At 44.5% G+C, this 18,201-nt stretch overlaps 1 protein-coding gene and 1 long non-coding RNA gene across 2 annotated transcripts; one reads left to right on the forward strand and one right to left on the reverse strand.

Moving 5' to 3' along the window:
* The first annotated feature begins 695 nt into the window (after positions 1-695).
* On the forward strand, positions 696-17,819 carry SLC22A7 (solute carrier family 22 member 7). The gene is made up of 10 exons (XM_064647797.1): positions 696-1,205; positions 3,648-3,751; positions 8,159-8,313; positions 9,746-9,914; positions 12,762-12,879; positions 14,884-14,993; positions 15,081-15,295; positions 15,770-15,878; positions 17,251-17,457; positions 17,643-17,819. Exons 1-10 carry the CDS (start codon positions 825-827, stop codon positions 17,704-17,706), a joined length of 1,632 nt encoding a protein of 543 aa, XP_064503867.1. The 5' UTR covers positions 696-824; the 3' UTR covers positions 17,707-17,819.
* On the reverse strand, positions 10,762-17,344 carry LOC135410896 (uncharacterized). Its single transcript, XR_010428926.1, has 3 exons — positions 17,243-17,344; positions 14,316-14,409; positions 10,762-13,322 (listed from the first exon to the last, which is right to left on the reverse strand). It is a non-coding gene; the product is annotated as an uncharacterized LOC135410896 (long non-coding RNA).
* Positions 17,820-18,201: the final 382 nt, after the last annotated feature.

Genomic DNA, 18,201 nt, shown 5'->3' on the forward strand with positions numbered 1-18,201 from the left:
GATGTCACAACCCCCAATATGGCAAGTGCAGCCTCTCTGCATACTCATCAATTCCTTGCCTGTGTCCTGGGGAAACACTTCTCCAGGGGGAGAAAAGTACCTTGTAGGGAAACATTTTCACTTTTTCCATTCTTTGGAGGACACTGGTGAGCAGGTAGCCTTCACCTACAGCCCTTCCTTTTACCCCAAAGGTCTCATGCCCCTGTTCGCATCCATCCAGAGACTCATCTCTCTTCCAGGTGCCCTCTCAAGCCCCTGCACACTCCCTGTTCCAGCGTCATGACTTGACACAAACCACGCTAAAACACACTTAGTTGATGCTCAGCAACGAGGCTTGGTGCCCCTGGGTGTCCCAATGCAGTGGGTCACCCCCGCTCTTCCAGAGGCCTGTTTTATGGTCCAGTGGGTCTGGCTGGTTATCAGCTCACACTAGGCAGCATTTGTTGCAGTGCCTGGAATGCTGCCTGCTATATTGCCACAAGAAATGAGCGCTCTCACAGCACTCTTCTGACAGCCTCCCTTCTTTCTGTAAATGTCCCTCTCAAAACCACAGCAGGAAGAAAGGACTTCAAAAAGAGAAGGACCTTGTGCTGAATTCATTTGAAATTGATGTATTGTGTGCACAGAGGATAATTTCTTTGGCTATACCCCAAATGGGGAGTTTCACTGTGACTTTTGACACCTTCCAGCAAGGTCTCAAAGTCCAATGAAGTGACGGTATGAAAAGCCATGGGAAGTTGAGCTCCAAGAACAAAGGCTGCCTTTCAAGCCCTTGTTGTTTCTCCTTGGTACATAGCTGCTTTGAATGAGAAAACTCCACAGGAATGATGAAATTTGAGGATCTCTTGCTGAAAACTGGGGGCTTTGGCAGATTCCAGATTTTGATTTTGGTTATGCTTTGCCTCCCAAGAATCAACCTGCCCATGCATTTTCTGCTGCACAATTTTATTGCTGCTACCCCCTCTCATCACTGTGCAATTCCGCACCAAGAGGCCTTTGTGAATCTCACCATGGAGGAAGTTCTACTCATCAGTATTCCCCGGGAGTCCGACGGCACTTTCAGCTCTTGTGAGATGTTCTCACAGCCTCAGTTTCACCTGCTGCTCAACTCTTCTCTGCAATCAGAAAACAAATCCATCATCCAGCGCTGCCAGCATGGATGGGTCTATGACCACTCGCAGTTGATCTCCACCATCTCCACCCAGGTAATGCCTGGCCTGTGATGCATCCAAAATTGAAATTAGATCAGTGCTTTGAGGAGCAGATGGACAGGTGTTTTCCGGGTGCAGAGTATCATAAGGGAATCTGTCCATTTTAACCAGTGGACATGAACTGTTTGGAGAATATGCCCTGGGAGGGGGAAGCTCTCTGAAGATCAGAAAAAACAACATTTATTACTATTATTTTGTAAACATCTCATCTTGCTTAGATTGGTGCCAGCATTTCTTGTTATAATCATCTTAATTTCTCCAGGCAATTGAGAGATTCAGGAGCAGAGCAGGGGGAAGACACAGATACAGGATTTTCTCTGTGTGCACCCCACGGCATTGCACAGGATTGCACCCTGTCAGGGTTTCATAAGAGTCCATTACTTCCTTTCTTGGTTTTCCAAACACTTTTTAACTTCTATTCCTTTGGTAACCCCTCCTCACTGATCTTCACCTTCCTCCTCTTCTCCACAAGGCTGTGCTGCCTGTTTTCTCTTACCACCAATATCTCTTGCTGCCAAATCAGATGTGCTCTCCAAGGGTCTCCCCTGGATATCAGGAAATGCAGCATGCTGGCCAGCCATAACCTTGAGCCTGCCCAAGGTCCCTGCCCCTCAAATAGTCACCACTCATCTTCTGAAACACTTTTCCAGGTCTAACAATTATACCTCTGAGTGTTAATCCTGTACTTTCCTTGAAAAATGGCCCAAATCACACTGGTCTTAGGGAGAGGAACAATTTGGTCAGGCAAAAGGGGCACAGTTGTGTTGGAACTGATAGTGCTGACCGCCTCAGTGAGAGCAGGGAAAAGTGTTAGCCTAGAGCTGATGCCTTCTCCCCACTACTCAATCACTCCTGCTTTCATCAGGCATGGAGGTGAGGATCAGATGTGTACCAGGTCTGTACCTCTTTTCTGCAGTGCTTCAGGGAGAGAGATGTAAAGCAATCATGGGGGAAAGGCAGAAGGAGGTACTCTGCAGCATGGAGCCTTGTGATGCTGCTCTCATTGTGCAGTGGGCTCAGGACCTGTTCAAGGGGCCAGGGCTTTCTCTGGACTCCTGCTTTTGTTGCAGGAAAGGTTGCTCAAGGTCTCGCTGGCCTTGTCAGAGAGGCTTTGTGTCTGGGTTGATGATTAAATTAAGTTTTGCACATATAGGAAATTAACTCTGCAGCTTGGCTGCAGCATTCTGTAATGATTAGTGACATATCAAACTCCAAGAAAGTAAAATTATGTTCATTAATTTAATTAGGATGAATGTCTAAACCAACTTCTCAGTAAGAAATCAATAAGCTAACATTAAGAGCAAGTTTTTGTTCTCACTTCCCCTCTGCCCTCCTTCTCCCTGCACAGAAAACTTCGAAGGAAACTGGTCAGGGCAACAGAAAGTGGGTTATCAACAAAACATTCCCTAATGCAGGCTGAGGCATGTGTTACAGCACCCGGCAGTGGGGCACCCTGCAAATGCCCATCTCACCAGGGCAGTCTCAGGGACATGACAGAAGGATGGGCAAGTATTGCAGGCATCTGGAAAAAAGTTAAACTCTCCATGCATGGTACCCAGGAAAGTTTTCTGATATCTAACACTCTCCTGGGGTACCTTAAGCACAGCATCACTAGCTGGTCAAAAGACGTGATTTTCCTGCTCCACTCTGCACTGGTGCAGCTTCACCTTGAGTCCTGTGTGCAGTTTTGGGCACCACAATATAAAAAAAATATTAAGCTACTTGAGAGCATCCAAAGGAGGGCCAAGACAATAGTGAAGGGTCTAGAGGAGAGGGAGAAAGTAATTTATGAGGAGCAGATGATATCACTTGGTTTGTTCAGCCCAGAGAAGAGGAGACTGATGGGACACCTTAATTGTGGTCTTCAACATCCTCACGAGGCGAAGCGAAGGGGCAGGTACAAATCTCTTCACTTTTGCAACCAGTGACAGGGCTCAAGGAAATGGCATGAAACTGAGTCAGGGGAGGCTTAGGTTGGATATCATGGAAAAGTTTTCACCCAGAGGGTGACTGGGCACTGGAACAGGCTCCCCAGGGAAGTTGTCGCTGCACCAAACCTGTCTGAGTTCAAGAAGCATTTAGAAATGCTCTCAGGCACATTGTTTGATTCTTGGAGTGTCCTGTGGAGGGCCAGGAATTGGACTTAATGATTCTGATGAGTCCCTTCCAACTCAGCATATTCTATGATTCTATGAAGTGTTCACAGGGAGAATGTCATAGTGAGGATAGATAACTGTGACTTTTGTAAGATTCAACTTTACATTTTTCAGGATGCCAGCACTGTCCTATGTGCGGTTTAGCGCAGGATTCTACCCCCAATCAGATTTGGCGGATACAAATTGTGAGATATGATGGCTGCCCGCTGCAGTGAAGGGGTGTGAAAAGGCAACAGAGACTGAACTGGGCACTAAGTATCTTTTTTGCCTTGTGTTTCAGTGGGACCTCGTGTGTGAGCAGCGTGGACTGAACCAGGCAACAGCAACCTTCTTCTTCATCGGCGTTACGATGGGGGCTGTGGTATTTGGATACCTTTCTGACAGGTTTGACCCCTTTCAGGCTGTTCCTCCAGGGCCTCGGTTTCATGACAAGAATTTCACAGATATGTGACCTACAACTGGCAATCAGAGGGAGAAAAGAAAATTGTAAAGGAGAATCCAGCCTCTCACTTGAAAATGGGATTCAAGTCACACTATGAAGGAATGCAGGGGTAAATAATTAATGGACCAGAGAGTTACCAGTCCCTCAGAGAAGCTCTGGCCTTGGTTAGGACTCAGATGCACTGCTGGCTGCAGTCAGCTTTGCTGCAGGAACAGTAAAAACCAAAAAAAATCAAGTATGCAAGAGCATAGTTAGAAAAAAACTGCCTTAAAAGAGGAAAGATGGTTTAAACAAAGCTCAACGAAGAGGTTAAAGGGTTAACTCTTGCAAGTTATAGACAAATTGGCTAATGACAGCCAAGTGAGTGACTCAGAGCAAATGCATGCCATAGCTCAAAAGAAGAGTCTCCAGCAAGGAAGACTTGATTCTCTCATTACTAAAGAATCAGGGTAAAGGAGATTCTTATAAGCAAAGAGGTATTCCTCAAGGAAGAGCTGAAGCAATGAGGAAAACAGGAACAAATCTCCTCTCTCTGGTCAAATGTTGGAATGTGACAATGTAGACCTGAAAGAAAATCCAAGTAATAACCTAGAAAAAGTATCAATTAAGAAATTCAATATTTTTGCAAACAGCAGAACCAGGAAACCCACCTGAGGATACATAGTCCAGGCACACAATTGGGATGTGCTATTCACCGTATGCTAGTCATGATTTAATAACTGGGTTTCCTGTGCAGGAAACTTCTTCCCTATTTCCTTTGTCTGGAAGCAAGTACGTATTAGTGTACAGCAAGTTACAAAATTACTGCAGAGGGGAACCAGCTTCACATAGTGCTCAAGATGGGAATTTTTACATCCCTGTCTTTGCACATGAGAATATATGTATAGTTACAAGCATCCAAGACACCTACTTGATCTTCAGACTGTGTGTCTTGGCTTTGTATCTACAATAGTTTTATAGCACAGTTGGAGGAAGAGAAACTCAGAATCAAGAAAAGGAGCAGGACAAAATAATGCAAAAGAAAAGGTCTCTGTTAGTGCAAAATGAAAAATAATTTCTTTTACAAATGGATTGTGAGGGGAAAGAGCCAGTAGAAGAAGAAGGCATGAAAGGAGCATCTGGAAATAAAAAGACTACAGTGTGAGAGATAAATGAGTTTGTGCTCACAGTGGGAGAATATATAGGGGCAGGTGTAGGAGTTGGAGCTTTGAAATAGGCTGACAGAAGAAGACCAAGATAAATTGCAGGAGCAGGGAGTGGTTATCCTAGAGCCTTACAGCACCTTTGAGATGGAAAAGCTGGAACAGTTAGCATTGTGTGACCTCCACAGCAGAGGGCTGGGATGGTGTCACATCTCAAATCTGTTTTAAACTGGTCTCTAAATAATATCTCAGGAACTACATGCCAGGCAGTCTGACATCTGTCTGTACCAGGCAAATTGGCAGAAACCACTCTGAAAGATTGAGCCAGTGCCCCATGGGACACACTAGAGAAGAATCAGTTGGTTTTTTTCAAAACATCCATGCCTTACAAATGTATTAGATTTCTTTGCTTGCACTAACAGGCATATCAGCTGAGGAGACTCCACCTACACTGTATCAAGAAGCCTCCTTACCAAAGGCTTCTTAGGAAATTGAGCCACCCTAGGATAAGAGGGAATGTCTCTGCATGACTAAATAATCAATTAAAAGCCAGGAAGGAGAAAGGAGATGTAAGTGACAAGGGAGGGGCCAGTTCTTGGATTTGTGTGCTTTTCAGCACATTTGTAAATAATCTGGAAAGAGAGCAAGTGGGGAGGTGATGCTGAGTGGTAGAGATGAGATCCAAGCATGGAGAATTGCAGAAGGACTCTGTGACTGGATGGGAGAATCAGAAGACAAAATTTCAGGGCAGATTAATCTAAAATAGAGAAAAAGTTTAACTTCTCATTTAAAAAGGAGAGTCTGAGCTGACCCTAGCTACTCAGTAGGAAGACTTTGGTGTTATGACAAACACAGTTTTCTCTAGGCAAACATCCACACAGCAATGAGTAGTGGCTGGGGAAGCAAGTGGAAAATCAAGAATCATTAGGAAAGGAATATAAAATTAATATTACTATTAAGAATATCACTATGCGGTAACATATAAATGCATGGTGGTCCCATATCTTGAACTCTGTGTGCAGATTTGATCTCCCTCCATGCCTCTTCCCCATCTCAAAAGGATACAGGAGAAATGGACAAAATTTGGAGAAGCTAACAGCAAAAGATAAAGTTATGGATGGCCTTCCAATTGGTCAGACAAGGACCCTTCAGTCTGCTCGAGTGGCAGCTAACAGGAGTTTCACAGTCAGTTGTTCCCTTGTGAGCAGGCTGAAGAAGAGCTGAGGGTGCACCTGAGCTACATGGCCAGGGCCTAGAGGGCCTGTCAGGAAGTTCTTGCAGCCCATGTAATCACAGTGTGGGGGCAGCACACCCAGTAAATTTGGCAGAGCTGTTAATCAGAAGCCATGCCCCACATCTTCCCTATCACCTAAGTTGACTTCCCATTAGCAACCTTTCTTTTGTCTGATAGAGATGAGATTCTACTTCTTTGTGCTAACAGCAAGGCAGAGATTTCATCTGTTGTTCCCCAGGGTGAAAATCATCCGGTCCTGGCATTTTGCTACTGTTCAGGTTTGTTTTTTTCCTAAGCCTTGACAGATATTTGGATTTGAGAACAATTCTATTCACAAATTTTACCCTGGTAGACCCTCCAACAACCTTCACTGTGAACACATAGATACAAAAATACATATTGTTTCTGTTCTTGTCTGCTTTTTTCTGAAGACTCCTCTTGTACTTTGTCCTTGTACTGAATTGGCTCTACGATGCCTCGACAGAATTCCATATTGTTGTGGTTTTTTATAAAAATGGCTTTTTTATTAATTTTATGCTTGTGCAGTCTGCTCCTTTTATTGTATTTTCTAGTCTTTCAGAGGTTGTGCTTTCCTGCCACTCTCTTTGAAGACAATTTTAACAGCATTATTTCTAGTAGCCTCCCTGTATCCTACAGTTCAATCCTGCCAGCTCACCTCTGGTTTTCCTAGCAGGTGGTGTGTGTTTTCTGAGAGAGTCTAGTAATGTGTCCTTAAATAGCTGTCTTGAGTCTTGTGGGAAATCTCGTGGTTTTATATCCTTCTTGCTGCATTTTCAAGAAAAAGAATCTAAAAAATGTGTCTTCCTTCTTAGGCAGTTATCTCTTGGAAGCTGGATCTAGCTCTGGTGTGTTTCTGGGTGTATCCTGTTCTGATCCAGGGGCATTATGATGTCTTTTGCAAACTGGTCTGTGCTTAAATTTCAAAGCAGTTCCAGCAAACTTCTTGCACCCAAGATAGAAGTTGTTTTTTTCAGCAGTAGATTAATTACTCAACTGCTGAATTAATTATTGTGGCATTATGTCCCAGTACACCACTTTTTCCCCTGAAGCAATTTATCTTGGCACCATCCTTCTCTGGTGGCCACTAAGAGAGCCCTAATGCCAGGATCAGAGAAGGATTTCAGTCCTTGTAAACTGAACATTACCTATTGACAGGCTTAATCTACTACTCAAGCTTGAACCTACGCTTTCTTAACATGCCATGCTGATGTACCTCAGGAGACAGACACCTTCTGCTCCATTTTGATTAGGTTGCGTAGAAATACACGCAGAAATATTTCTTTATGTGTGTGTCTGTGTATACACATGTGCATTTGTGTGTACTTGATTTTCTGTGTTTCTCCACACTCTCCATACAGGACTCTGGATGTAGTGTAAGATACTATGACTTCCAAAACCCTTGGGGAACAACCTCCTCAGAGACCCCTTAGGATATCAGGGCTACTTGCACATGTGGGCTGACGATTGGATTCCTTTGTTTTCCTTCCAACAAGCAGGTTCAAAATGTCATTACTCTCTCTCTTCCTTGAGAGTGGTGACAGTGGTTGGTCCTGAGTGAGCCATGGGAGAAGGACATGCTGAGCCAGTCATGGGGACAGAAATTGGAGGGAGCAGAGTGTGCCAGCAGCAGGGGATTTTGAGCTGACATCACTGCTTTTGATGATGTTGTTAGCCAGGGGAGCCTGATTTGTTGTTCTGATCAGTGTTGCTCTTTCCACTGGAGAGCCCCAAGCCCAAAGCTCACGGGGCAGTCTGGCCCTCTGAATGGGAGTGCAACACTCTCGCACCGCCTATATCCAGAGACATTTCCTCTTCTCCAGGATGTTGCATCTTGCACTCTTTGCACAGCGGGCAATATTTTAATTTTCTCCTAAAATCCTGGTTTACCCACTTCAAACCATACTCCTGTGACAGGTTTCCAGCCATTGTAACCAAGCTTGTGCCTGTGGCAGGTTCGGACGGAAAACCATGCTCCTGCTGTCGCTTGTGTGCTCTCTTATATTTGGGATGCTGAGTGCTGCCTCGGTCTCCTACAGCATGCTGGCCATCACACGGGCCCTCACCGGGGTGGCCCTGAGTGGTGTCTCCCTGATTGTATTGCCTTTGGGTAAGTATGTGGGGGTTTGTGGGTGTCTGGTTGTACAGGGGGACTCCTGACAGGCAGTGGGTAGGAAGGGACTTATCCACCAGACAGGACGGAGTTAGTAGGAACAGGAGTCTGGAAACTGTGTGTGCAATTTCATTACAGGCAGCCAAAAGAACATCACTCTCAGAAGGATCCAAGAATTACAATTTTCTGTTTGTCTAATTAATACTTTAACAATCTAGACAAAATATAACCACTTCCGTTGCATGAACGCTTGTAACACGTGCTACCCAATTCCTGTTAAGCATCATCAGTAGTACAATAAAAGCTGTAGACCAAAGTATCTGCCCCTTTCCTTTGATACAGAGTTCTCACCCTTCAAGTGCACATTTTTAAGACTATTCAGCAGCATTGCCCTGTCCTCAGCACGAGAAGGATGGTGTGTCATTTAGAGGGTATTTCTACATCTCTAGTCTTGAGTTTCCACACAGTTTTTCTTAGTTCCCAATCTTTGCATTTTACAAAGAGAAGAACCACACACACACACACACACGCATACACACACACACACACAAAATCATACAGAGCTAGGCAAAACTGAAGCTGAAGAATTTAGGCTATTATGTAATAAAAACAAGCTCCAAACTTCAGGGTACCCAACAGATTACTGGATGATTTTGTAGATACAGTTGGGACATACTGGGCAAGAGTCTTAGTACCCAAGAGCAAATTACAGATGCAGCAAAAATTTGCAAGATTTTTGCAGATCCAGAAAAAAATCAAGCTAAAATGGCTTCAATACTAGAAAAGTCCGTATAAGACCTGACAAGGACTGCTATATCTTTTGTTATTATAAAGGTTGATTCCTGCAAGACAAAGTAGAGCTTGGGAGGGACATTTTGATTGTTAAAGGTTGTAGCAAGATGTCCAGATCTTTGGAGGGAAAATGGCTTTTTTACTTCACACACACAAACGAAGAGACCACCATCTGGCTTTACACGTGCATTAGTATTCACACTGGGTAGATTCCACGTGAGAGACAATTCATCTCAATATATTTCTTTAATCTGAAAAATGAGTGGGCAGAGAAATGGGAAACCATGCAAGCAGGACAGTTAGGAGGGAAAAAAATCTTTCTGACAAAGAAGACCATTTGAATGCTATTGACAGGGATAAAAAAAAAGGTATCACTTAGAGTGTTTTTAGCACTGTTTCTTAATATATAACCAGTATTTATTTTTTTTAAAGGTTTGATTTTAGTTGCTTACAGCTTTAGAAGAGGTTAAGAATTGTGACGAATGTTTTAAATGTTCCAAATATTGGCCAAACAGTGGAACCTTGTGAAGGAGAAGACTAGGGATGTCACATTGCTTTGCACTTCTTAAAAAGCCCTGCAGACCCCTTCCTGGAGAACTCCTGTGTGTCCCATCTAAACGATGCCTCCCTCTTGCAGCGATGGAGTGGGTGGACATACAGCACCGCACCTTCACCGGGATCCTGAGCAGCATCTTCTGGAGCATCGGGAACATGCTGCTGGCCATGGTAGCATACTTGGTGCGGGAGTGGCACTGGCTGTTAGTAGCCGTAACAGGACCTTGTCTTCTGAGCATTGTCTGCCTGTGGTGAGTGAAGTGACAGGGTGGCTGGTGGGGATGGGAGCAGGCTGTGGTTTGCCTCCTCTGCTTTGTGAGCGTGGCAAACATCGGAACACTGATCCTAAGATTCACTCCAGCAACTTCAAGAGGAGCAGGACTCATCTGTGTCCTGTACTCGGATTGCCCACGCATGGCAGCTTTTGAAAACAGCACAGCCTGGGTTTCATCTCTCCAACAAGGCCAGGAGCAAAGGTCACATCACAGCTTTGGGGACAAGGAGGAGGCAGGACTGGGGCTGAGGCCAGGCATTTGGATGACAGGTTGCAGCACAAGGGAGCAGGATTTGATGCTGCAAGGTGTGTCAGACATGTCAGAGTAAAGAAAAGATATCTCAATAAAGGGACTGAGGACCAGATCCCTGGCTTTAATCCTTAGCAAACTCAAGATAAATAATTTATCCATCCTCTGTCCCCACCTCACTGGGAAGGATACTTTTGGCACCAATTTTTCCATGAGAGCCAATGACACCTTCAGGCCAGGTCAGGTTCATTTACCTCTGTACTTCCCATGGCTTTTCTCAGCTGCGTAACCACTCGGATGGGCCAAATATACCTGCTTTCTGTGGGCTATTTCCCTCCTGTTGCATTATTTAAGACATATATGTCATGTCCTAAGGCTTAAAATGGGAGATGGTTCATTTAGTAGAAGAAACTTTGATTTTTTTTTCATGTAGTAATACAAACTAGAATACAGAGTTCATTCACTGACAGTGTGATTGTCATATGAAGTGAATTGGATCAACTTAGCTGACAGTCCAAAACAGTCCTTTGAATAAGCAGCTCCATTTCCTGGATGGAAAAAAAAAGGCTTGTGCTCAAATAAGCAAGCAGGTATTCCCACAACTGCCCTACTGAAAGCATTCAGTAACGAGGAGGTGAGTCTCCTTCACCTTAGGGTGGTTGTTTAGTTCCTTTTGGACAACGGCACAGTGCTGGATCACACTGCAGAAGTCACAGATGTGTCCCTCAGGGGGATGGGAAGCTCTCGCTGGAAACCATGCAGAATAAGTTCTGATTTTAGACACATGGGTCCAAAAATTATGTGGATAATCACTGAACAAAAAGAGTGATATCCAAATCCTGAAGTGCCTTTCAGCTGCTATCAAGGATGCTTCTGAAGACTATGGTTTGCTTGCTTACTGCATCTGTCCATCAGCATGAAGCACTAGATTAAATAGCTGCACAGATCTAGTACAAAAATCTCAAATAATCCTTACTAAAAATGGAATATAAACTGATGCTGTTGTTATTCAATGGCTAAAGAAAGATGTACTGGCTTTCTGGCAAAGAGTAACATTTGATCTTTCACTGATCAAGTCCAACACAACTAAAATATGTGTTCTGCTGACTTTTTTAGTTTGAGCTGTTTTGCTTGCTTTCTAGGACAACCAGCCAAAAAAACCTGAGTCCTTGGAAGTGCTGAAATTCACAGATACATTTGGACCCACCCTTTCCATGACAGCTGTTTGGTTTTTTTCTCTTACTGTATCTTTTACAGAGATTAGTTCTCCAACAAACTATACTATAGTCTGATCAAACTCGAAACACCCAAAAGGCCAGTGACTGGCAGATAATTAAAACTCCCTGAAATATAGAATTAAAATCTAATTTAGCACTCTGTAGATACTATTGACACAATGTCAGAACCCAGTGGAGACATTAGACAACCAAAAGACATAATATTACACCCTAGAGACAGTGGCAATGAGCACAAAATGCCATCTTTCCTTCTTTATATTTCCCAAGGTTGTTCACTAGTTTTGTCGTAATCTGATTTAGGTCACATGAATCACGAACAGCTTACAGGGATCTGGTCTCAGACATTCTAGTGGGAGACTCCAATGAGAGACTGACAACTGTGTGACCTCAGTAGACCTCAAACCCACAGTTCTTCAGGGTTGTAAATCTTCCCACTGGCTGCACAGAATGCTCAGCTGAAAGTCTCCATGAGAATGGCAGTTTCTGGTTTTTATTTCTTTCCAGGTACAGATTTGGGTGATAGGAGGTAGGTGTTGGCTCTAGCAGGACTTGGACACTTTGGGCTATTTCACGTCTGCTGGACCCTGACTGCTATGGGCACCCACAAAACACCATGTACCCCCTAGGCCACATGGGCTGCACTGTGGCCTGGGAAGCTCTGGGGCTTGAAGCCATGAATTGCAGGCAGATGCAAGATTAGAGAGAAGTCCAAGGAGAGGGAGTTGCAGATGCTAGTTTAAGACAAGTGCTGGATCTTTTGCTGGAACAGAAAAATAAGAATCACAGGACTCCTGTGAGCTAATTAGCTCTATACAGTACAGCATCCCTGGTCACTCAGTGACTGGCATGGGCACGTCATTGAGGGCTGCAACCTCAATGATTTAGACTCAGTTGACTGTCTTGTGCAGGAGGCTTTGATTATTGTGAAAAACAAATAATTTAATTAACTAACAAAGTAAGTATAGAGCTTACTAATTCATTGTAATTTTTAATATCTCACAATTTCAAAGTTTAAAAAGTCACAAAAAGCACAAATATGTAAACTCTCTGGGGCCAATTTTAATTGATAAAAGTTTGGAACTTCAACCAGCTCAGAAAATTCAAGCTTTGCTCAAAGATCACATGATTAAAATTTTGGCTAGCCATACATCAATTAGCAGACTGCACTCCTTTAGGGGTAGAAGAGCATATAGGTGTAAAAAGGGTGTCCCATTACTCTTATTCTCATGCACCATAGTTGCTATTTTCAGCTGAGGTTGCAGTCTCATAAAGATGCCAGGGCCATGAATGTGGGGTGGAAAACATGAAGGAACACTGTCTTCTCTCCTTGCATCAGGTGGGTCCCAGAGTCTGCCCGGTGGCTCATAGCCAAAGGCAAAGTGAAGCAAGCTCACAGACATCTGCTTAGATGTGCAAGAATGAACAGAAGGAAAGATTTTGCTCTCTCACCAGAGGTAAGAAACTGAAGATCCAGACACATGTTCTTCCTTTCCCACTTTCTCTCTATATATTTTACTTCCATTTGATATCTGAATCAATGCTCAGTCTGCAGTGTGTTCTGTGGGGCACTGTGGTCCACAGGGTGCCATGCTCCTTTTTTATTCTAGAAAGCAGCTACATTCACTCCTAAAGATAAAACAGCAGCCCAGATCCCATAAGACCAGAAATCTCTTTCATTAGGTGGAGTGTCTTTCCACTCATTATTGCCATGACAAGAGGCCTCAGTGGACTGGCCACTGGACTAAATACACAGTGAGAGAGAAGCGCAGCCTGAGAAAATAAGGCAGAGGCATCACTCCCATAGCAGACAGGAGACTGTGCAGTTGCACAAGGAACTAGTCCAACTTAGTGTTTGCCTTCTTGGTCGCTGTAGTATTTGCCAAGTGTTGTTACAGTGCTGGAAGAAAGCAAACACAAATTAATAGCATGTAGATAGCATATTTTCTCTCATATTGCACTTGAGATACTTCATATACTATAATCCAAAAATGCAAAAGCTAGTTCACCTTAGGCTGTATTTAGTGTATATATGAAACTGGAAGATTGCCAGCAATGGTGCCACAGTGATCAATGTGGGTGTAAAGAACATTCAGCATAATCAAATTTTTCCCCTGGCTAAAACTTTGCTTTCAAGTGAGTCAGCTGGTTCTGCCAGCACTTTTAAAGGGATGTGGCAAGGGTGAGGCATTGGGCAAAGTATGCATGCATCCACTGGTTTGAACCCATTTTTGCCTGACCCTAAAGGTGTAAAAAATGAAGTTGCTCAGCTAGATGTCTGAACAAATGAAGAGGAAGGAGAACCCTAACAAATGGACAGCATTTAATTTTTAAAAAGCAGTTTCTTAATATCTGTCAAAGAGGTGATTAGCCCTTTTTATTTATGACAGAAAAATGGTGTGGCCTATGCAGCCCTGTGGCATATGCAAAAGTTTTGGCTGAGGTTTTGCTTTCTCTGAAGAGGATATTGATTTGAAAGTACATATAACTAGTTAGCAGACTCTCTCCTCAAGGTTTCCTGTGTTTCATAACCTTATCAGTTTTAACTGTCCTACCCTGCATTTGCTGATGATTTTTGGACATGGTGAAGTGAGGCTGAGATAAATTCTCTCCCAGTAGTAGGTATCCACATCATTGCTGTCTGAAGCCTCCTTTAGACTGCAATCTAATGACCAGCTGGCAGGGGCTGGCACGCAATTCTCCTGACCAAATGCAAATGCGGTTGTTTCCTCTGGAGTAAAACGACTCCATCATTTCTGCTGGAGATCTCCATTAAATACACAGTGAACCCATGGCAACCAGCTTAGGTATAGCTGCATTGCAGACCTGTGGTTGTGTGAATCTCTTGCATCTCAACCAATGAGCAGAACTCACCAACTCCACTAGTACTTACTCCTCAATCAGTTGCCAAAAGCCTTTGTGAATAAGCACTCTCTTCTTCCTTATGGGCAGGGTTCACTTTTCCGTGCTTGACTTTTTTATGTATTCTGTATTTATATAAACAGATGTACAAATGATTAAATAAATGCACTCAGAAAAAGATTAAATAAATGCACTCAGAAAATAAAGCATGCAGCTCACTGTTAGCTGCTGTCTGAGACCTCATAAAACAGCAGGCAGCCACATGGTGAATAGGGTGGAACTGACCAACACTGACCTTGCTAACACCATGATCTGTCATTTCTCTACAACCCTTTCTGCCACATGGGGTATATAGGTAAGAGGGTAGAAGGGGCCATGAGAAGAAAAACAGGTCTAAAATCGTAGGCAATCTGTAAAGTTGTAGGAAGACATGCCTCTGACAATGTATGCTCACAGAATTGTTCTGCAATGAGAATGCATGGCAAATCCAAGGCAGAGCTGAAGCTGGGAAGGGCAAAGTCCCCAGCCTGTCTAGGGTTTCATGTCTGGATCCTAAAAATACAGTAGCTGAGCTATTTCCTTAATTCCATCTCTCCCAGGCCCTGACAAGGATGGTAACAGACAAAAAGCCAGCAGGGAGTTACTTCTACATCAGCTTGTTCAAAACACCAGTCCTGCGGAAGATCTCTCTTTGTTCTGGGGTTGTGTGGTAAGCAGTATCACTTCACATGGGGGATTCATCCTGCATTTCCCCAGAGGGATTTCCCTAAGTCCCATCTCTACACACTCCTCACAGGTTTGGTGTTTCCTTCTCTTATTATGGCATGAGCATGAACCTGACTAGCTTTGGGCTCAACATCTATCTCTCCCAGTTTGTGTTTGGTGTCATTGAGATTCCAGCCAAGATGATCATGTACGTGCTGGTGAACCGAGTTGGACGGCGACAGAGTCAGGCGTGGACACTCATCCTGACTGGACTGTGCATAGGAGCCAACATTGCCATTCCCAAGCGTGAGATGCTATATGCAGTACTTGCTAAAGGGGAGGTTTCCATTCTGTGTAGTGGTAGAGAAGGAAAACCATATATCATGTTCACAGGCAATTCTGTATAGAAAAGTCCTCCACCTAAGGGGTGTCTATGAGTCAAGGTCACTAATATGGGCTAGCCCTTATATCTGGTGGCAACAGATGGTTTCCAGTCACTGTGAAGGGCCCAGTGATGGTAAGGTAAAGTGCCTATCTTATTTATAGATCTTGTACAATGGGAAATGTCAGGACCTATCCTTTCATCATTTCAGCTCCCATTTGGGCTAACAACAAACTGACAGATCCAGCCTTTGGAGACAGCAACTCCAGGGCTATGAAGCTCCCTGTTTTGTCTGTGAGAGCATTGAACCTTCTCCCTTCTTACACGAGGCGACAGGAAGCTTCTTCCTAGAGGCAGCTCTTTGACCATTGTCACATATGCCTTTTCTTTCCCGCTAGCCTTCACCTCCTTGCGTTCTGTAGTAGCCGTTATGGGCAAAGGCTTCTCAGAAGCTGCGTTCACTACTGTCTACTTGTACACCTCTGAGCTCTACCCTACCATACTGAGGTAAGAGATGACACTCACCTGAATGCACACCCAGATCCTTGGTGGAGTATTTGACACCAGCACAGCAGGATGTGCTGTTGGTCAGATTGGTCCCTTGCCTCTGGAAATAGCAGGTTCTAGGGATTACATATACTCACAAAAAAGGGGCAGAAAGCCACCTTTTCTTGTGGGTTATGTGTGGTTAGTTTATGTTGATAGGGAGACGAATGGAAAGCTGAGGAGTATTCTGTGTGGGAAGATTTTTGAACTCCATAAGGCATCTGTGCTTAGTAAAGTCTTACTTCCCTGTGATAATCTGTCAGCACCTGTTAAAAGACCCCGAAAATAATAACTTGAAATATTAAGTTTTATAAGGAACACATACTACCACATGTTTGAGAGTCTTTTGGACATCAGATGATATTAAAGCATGGATTAACTAGCCTTCCAGGAGGAAAAAAAGAATTTACTTGAAATGTCTGGGTAACAGTAACAAAAAAACCAGATTTACCATCTGCATAGTTTGGGATACACCTGGACTGGTGGAAGGAACCACCTCACTGCTTTCTTTGTGAAAGTCTGAAAAAACCCTCATGAAACACAGCAGGCCTTGTAACTTACCTCACCTCTGTCCCTTCATGCCCAGAGTACCCTTCTTTGCCATTTAGTCCTTTAGCTTTCAATGGTCTGTTGCATGTGGCAAATGATCCGTATTTAAACCAAACTTGTAACACTGATCTGCTACTTTTCATCTCAGATTGGTTTGTATTTTTCACTCAAAGACCTTGACAGAGACATAAGTGTTGGTTCCTTCTGCAGTACTTGTTCTGTATATGCACAAACAGATCCCGGGATCCTTGTTATTGGTGTGAAATGCCACCCACCCCCTCAAAATTAGGTCTTATTTTTGGTCTCTGCAGCAAGCTCTCCTGGGCTCATCACTACAACAGGACCAAAGGTGTTCACAGATATCTCTAGTGTATGCCACATGCCTAGAAATACCTGGGAAAAGATGGAACTTGGGTTTGCTTTCAGTAGGTCAGAGGACTTACTACTAGAAAATGCTCTCAGGGTTTTAGACATTTAAGGCGGAAATAACTTTACAGCAGATATTTTGAGTGTGGAACTGCAGCTTCTTTCTTATAATAGATATAAATCTACTTCTCACAGCAGCTACAGTTGCTCTCTGGGAAATACTATGATTGTAGGAAGATATGAAGAAAGAAGCAAAAAAAACCCTAGGAAAAAACTGTCAGAGGAAATACCCGGGGCAAAAAAAGCCTCAGTACTTAAAGAAAGATGCAGGGGAAGGGGCAGAGTTCTGCACTTTTTCCCAAGATCTGATATGACAGAAGTACCCCTCTCTTTCTCATGGTGGTCTATACCTTTCCAGGCAGAATGGGATGGGGTACACCTCCTTTGTGGCACGCCTCGGCGGGGCTTTGGCCCCACTTGTGTTCCTGCTGGACGAGGTGTGGAGGTCTCTGCCAGAGGTGACATACTGCAGTGTAGCAGTGTGCAGCGGTGCAGTGGCCTTTCTGCTCCCAGAGACGCTCAACATGTGCCTGCCTGAGGGTATTGAGGACGTCGAGAAGAAACAGTGAGTCAGCCCCATCCTGCCTTGCACATGGAGTCCCCTGAGGCAGAGGGGACATAACCTCTCTGTTGCCTGCAATTCCTTGTCTTTGGGTGGCAGTGGATGAAGGGACGGCCCGGTGGTGACCGGGCTGTCAGGCTTCCTGCTTTTCTGTCCATCAGCCCAAACATGCGGTTTTTTTTTTCCAGAGTAAAAGTGCCGCCAGAAACCACTGCTCCCGAGGGCATGCCGCTACAGTCTCTGCTGAAGTGAGGCACTCCATGGGACAGCCACCATGTAGGACTGCACAACTGGCCCTTTCTTCACTTACTATCTTTTCAGCAGCAGTTTATCACTCTGGTTTATCAAGATCCTTCTCGAACACAGTACGAGATGCAGTCTGATGAGCCCTGAGGGAACAGCCTCTTCCCTCCACCTCCCAGCTGTTCGTAGGGCTCAGGGCTGTGCCTGCCAGACCTCGCAGAGCCCCCTCCAACTCCCGCCTCTGTCATTGCTGGTTTTTCCCCTTCATCCCGAATTTCATGGGCATCCTGTTGCCTCCCTCCTGTCTGGGTCCCGCTGGACCTCTGGGACCTGCCTGTCCTCTGCACACTGGCCGTTCCCCGGCTCCCAGAGGAGGTCCATACCCGTGGGGTAGTCACGGCAGCCCGTGTGTGCGGTCACGGCCAGCCCAGACCTGGCAGTGTCTCCGGTTGGTCGCACCAGCCCTACAAGGCTATGGGGCCACAGGGCAACCACCACCTGCCA

Source organism: Pseudopipra pipra, chromosome 3 (assembly GCF_036250125.1).
Source record: "Pseudopipra pipra isolate bDixPip1 chromosome 3, bDixPip1.hap1, whole genome shotgun sequence".
Lineage (NCBI taxonomy): Eukaryota > Metazoa > Chordata > Aves > Passeriformes > Pipridae > Pseudopipra > Pseudopipra pipra.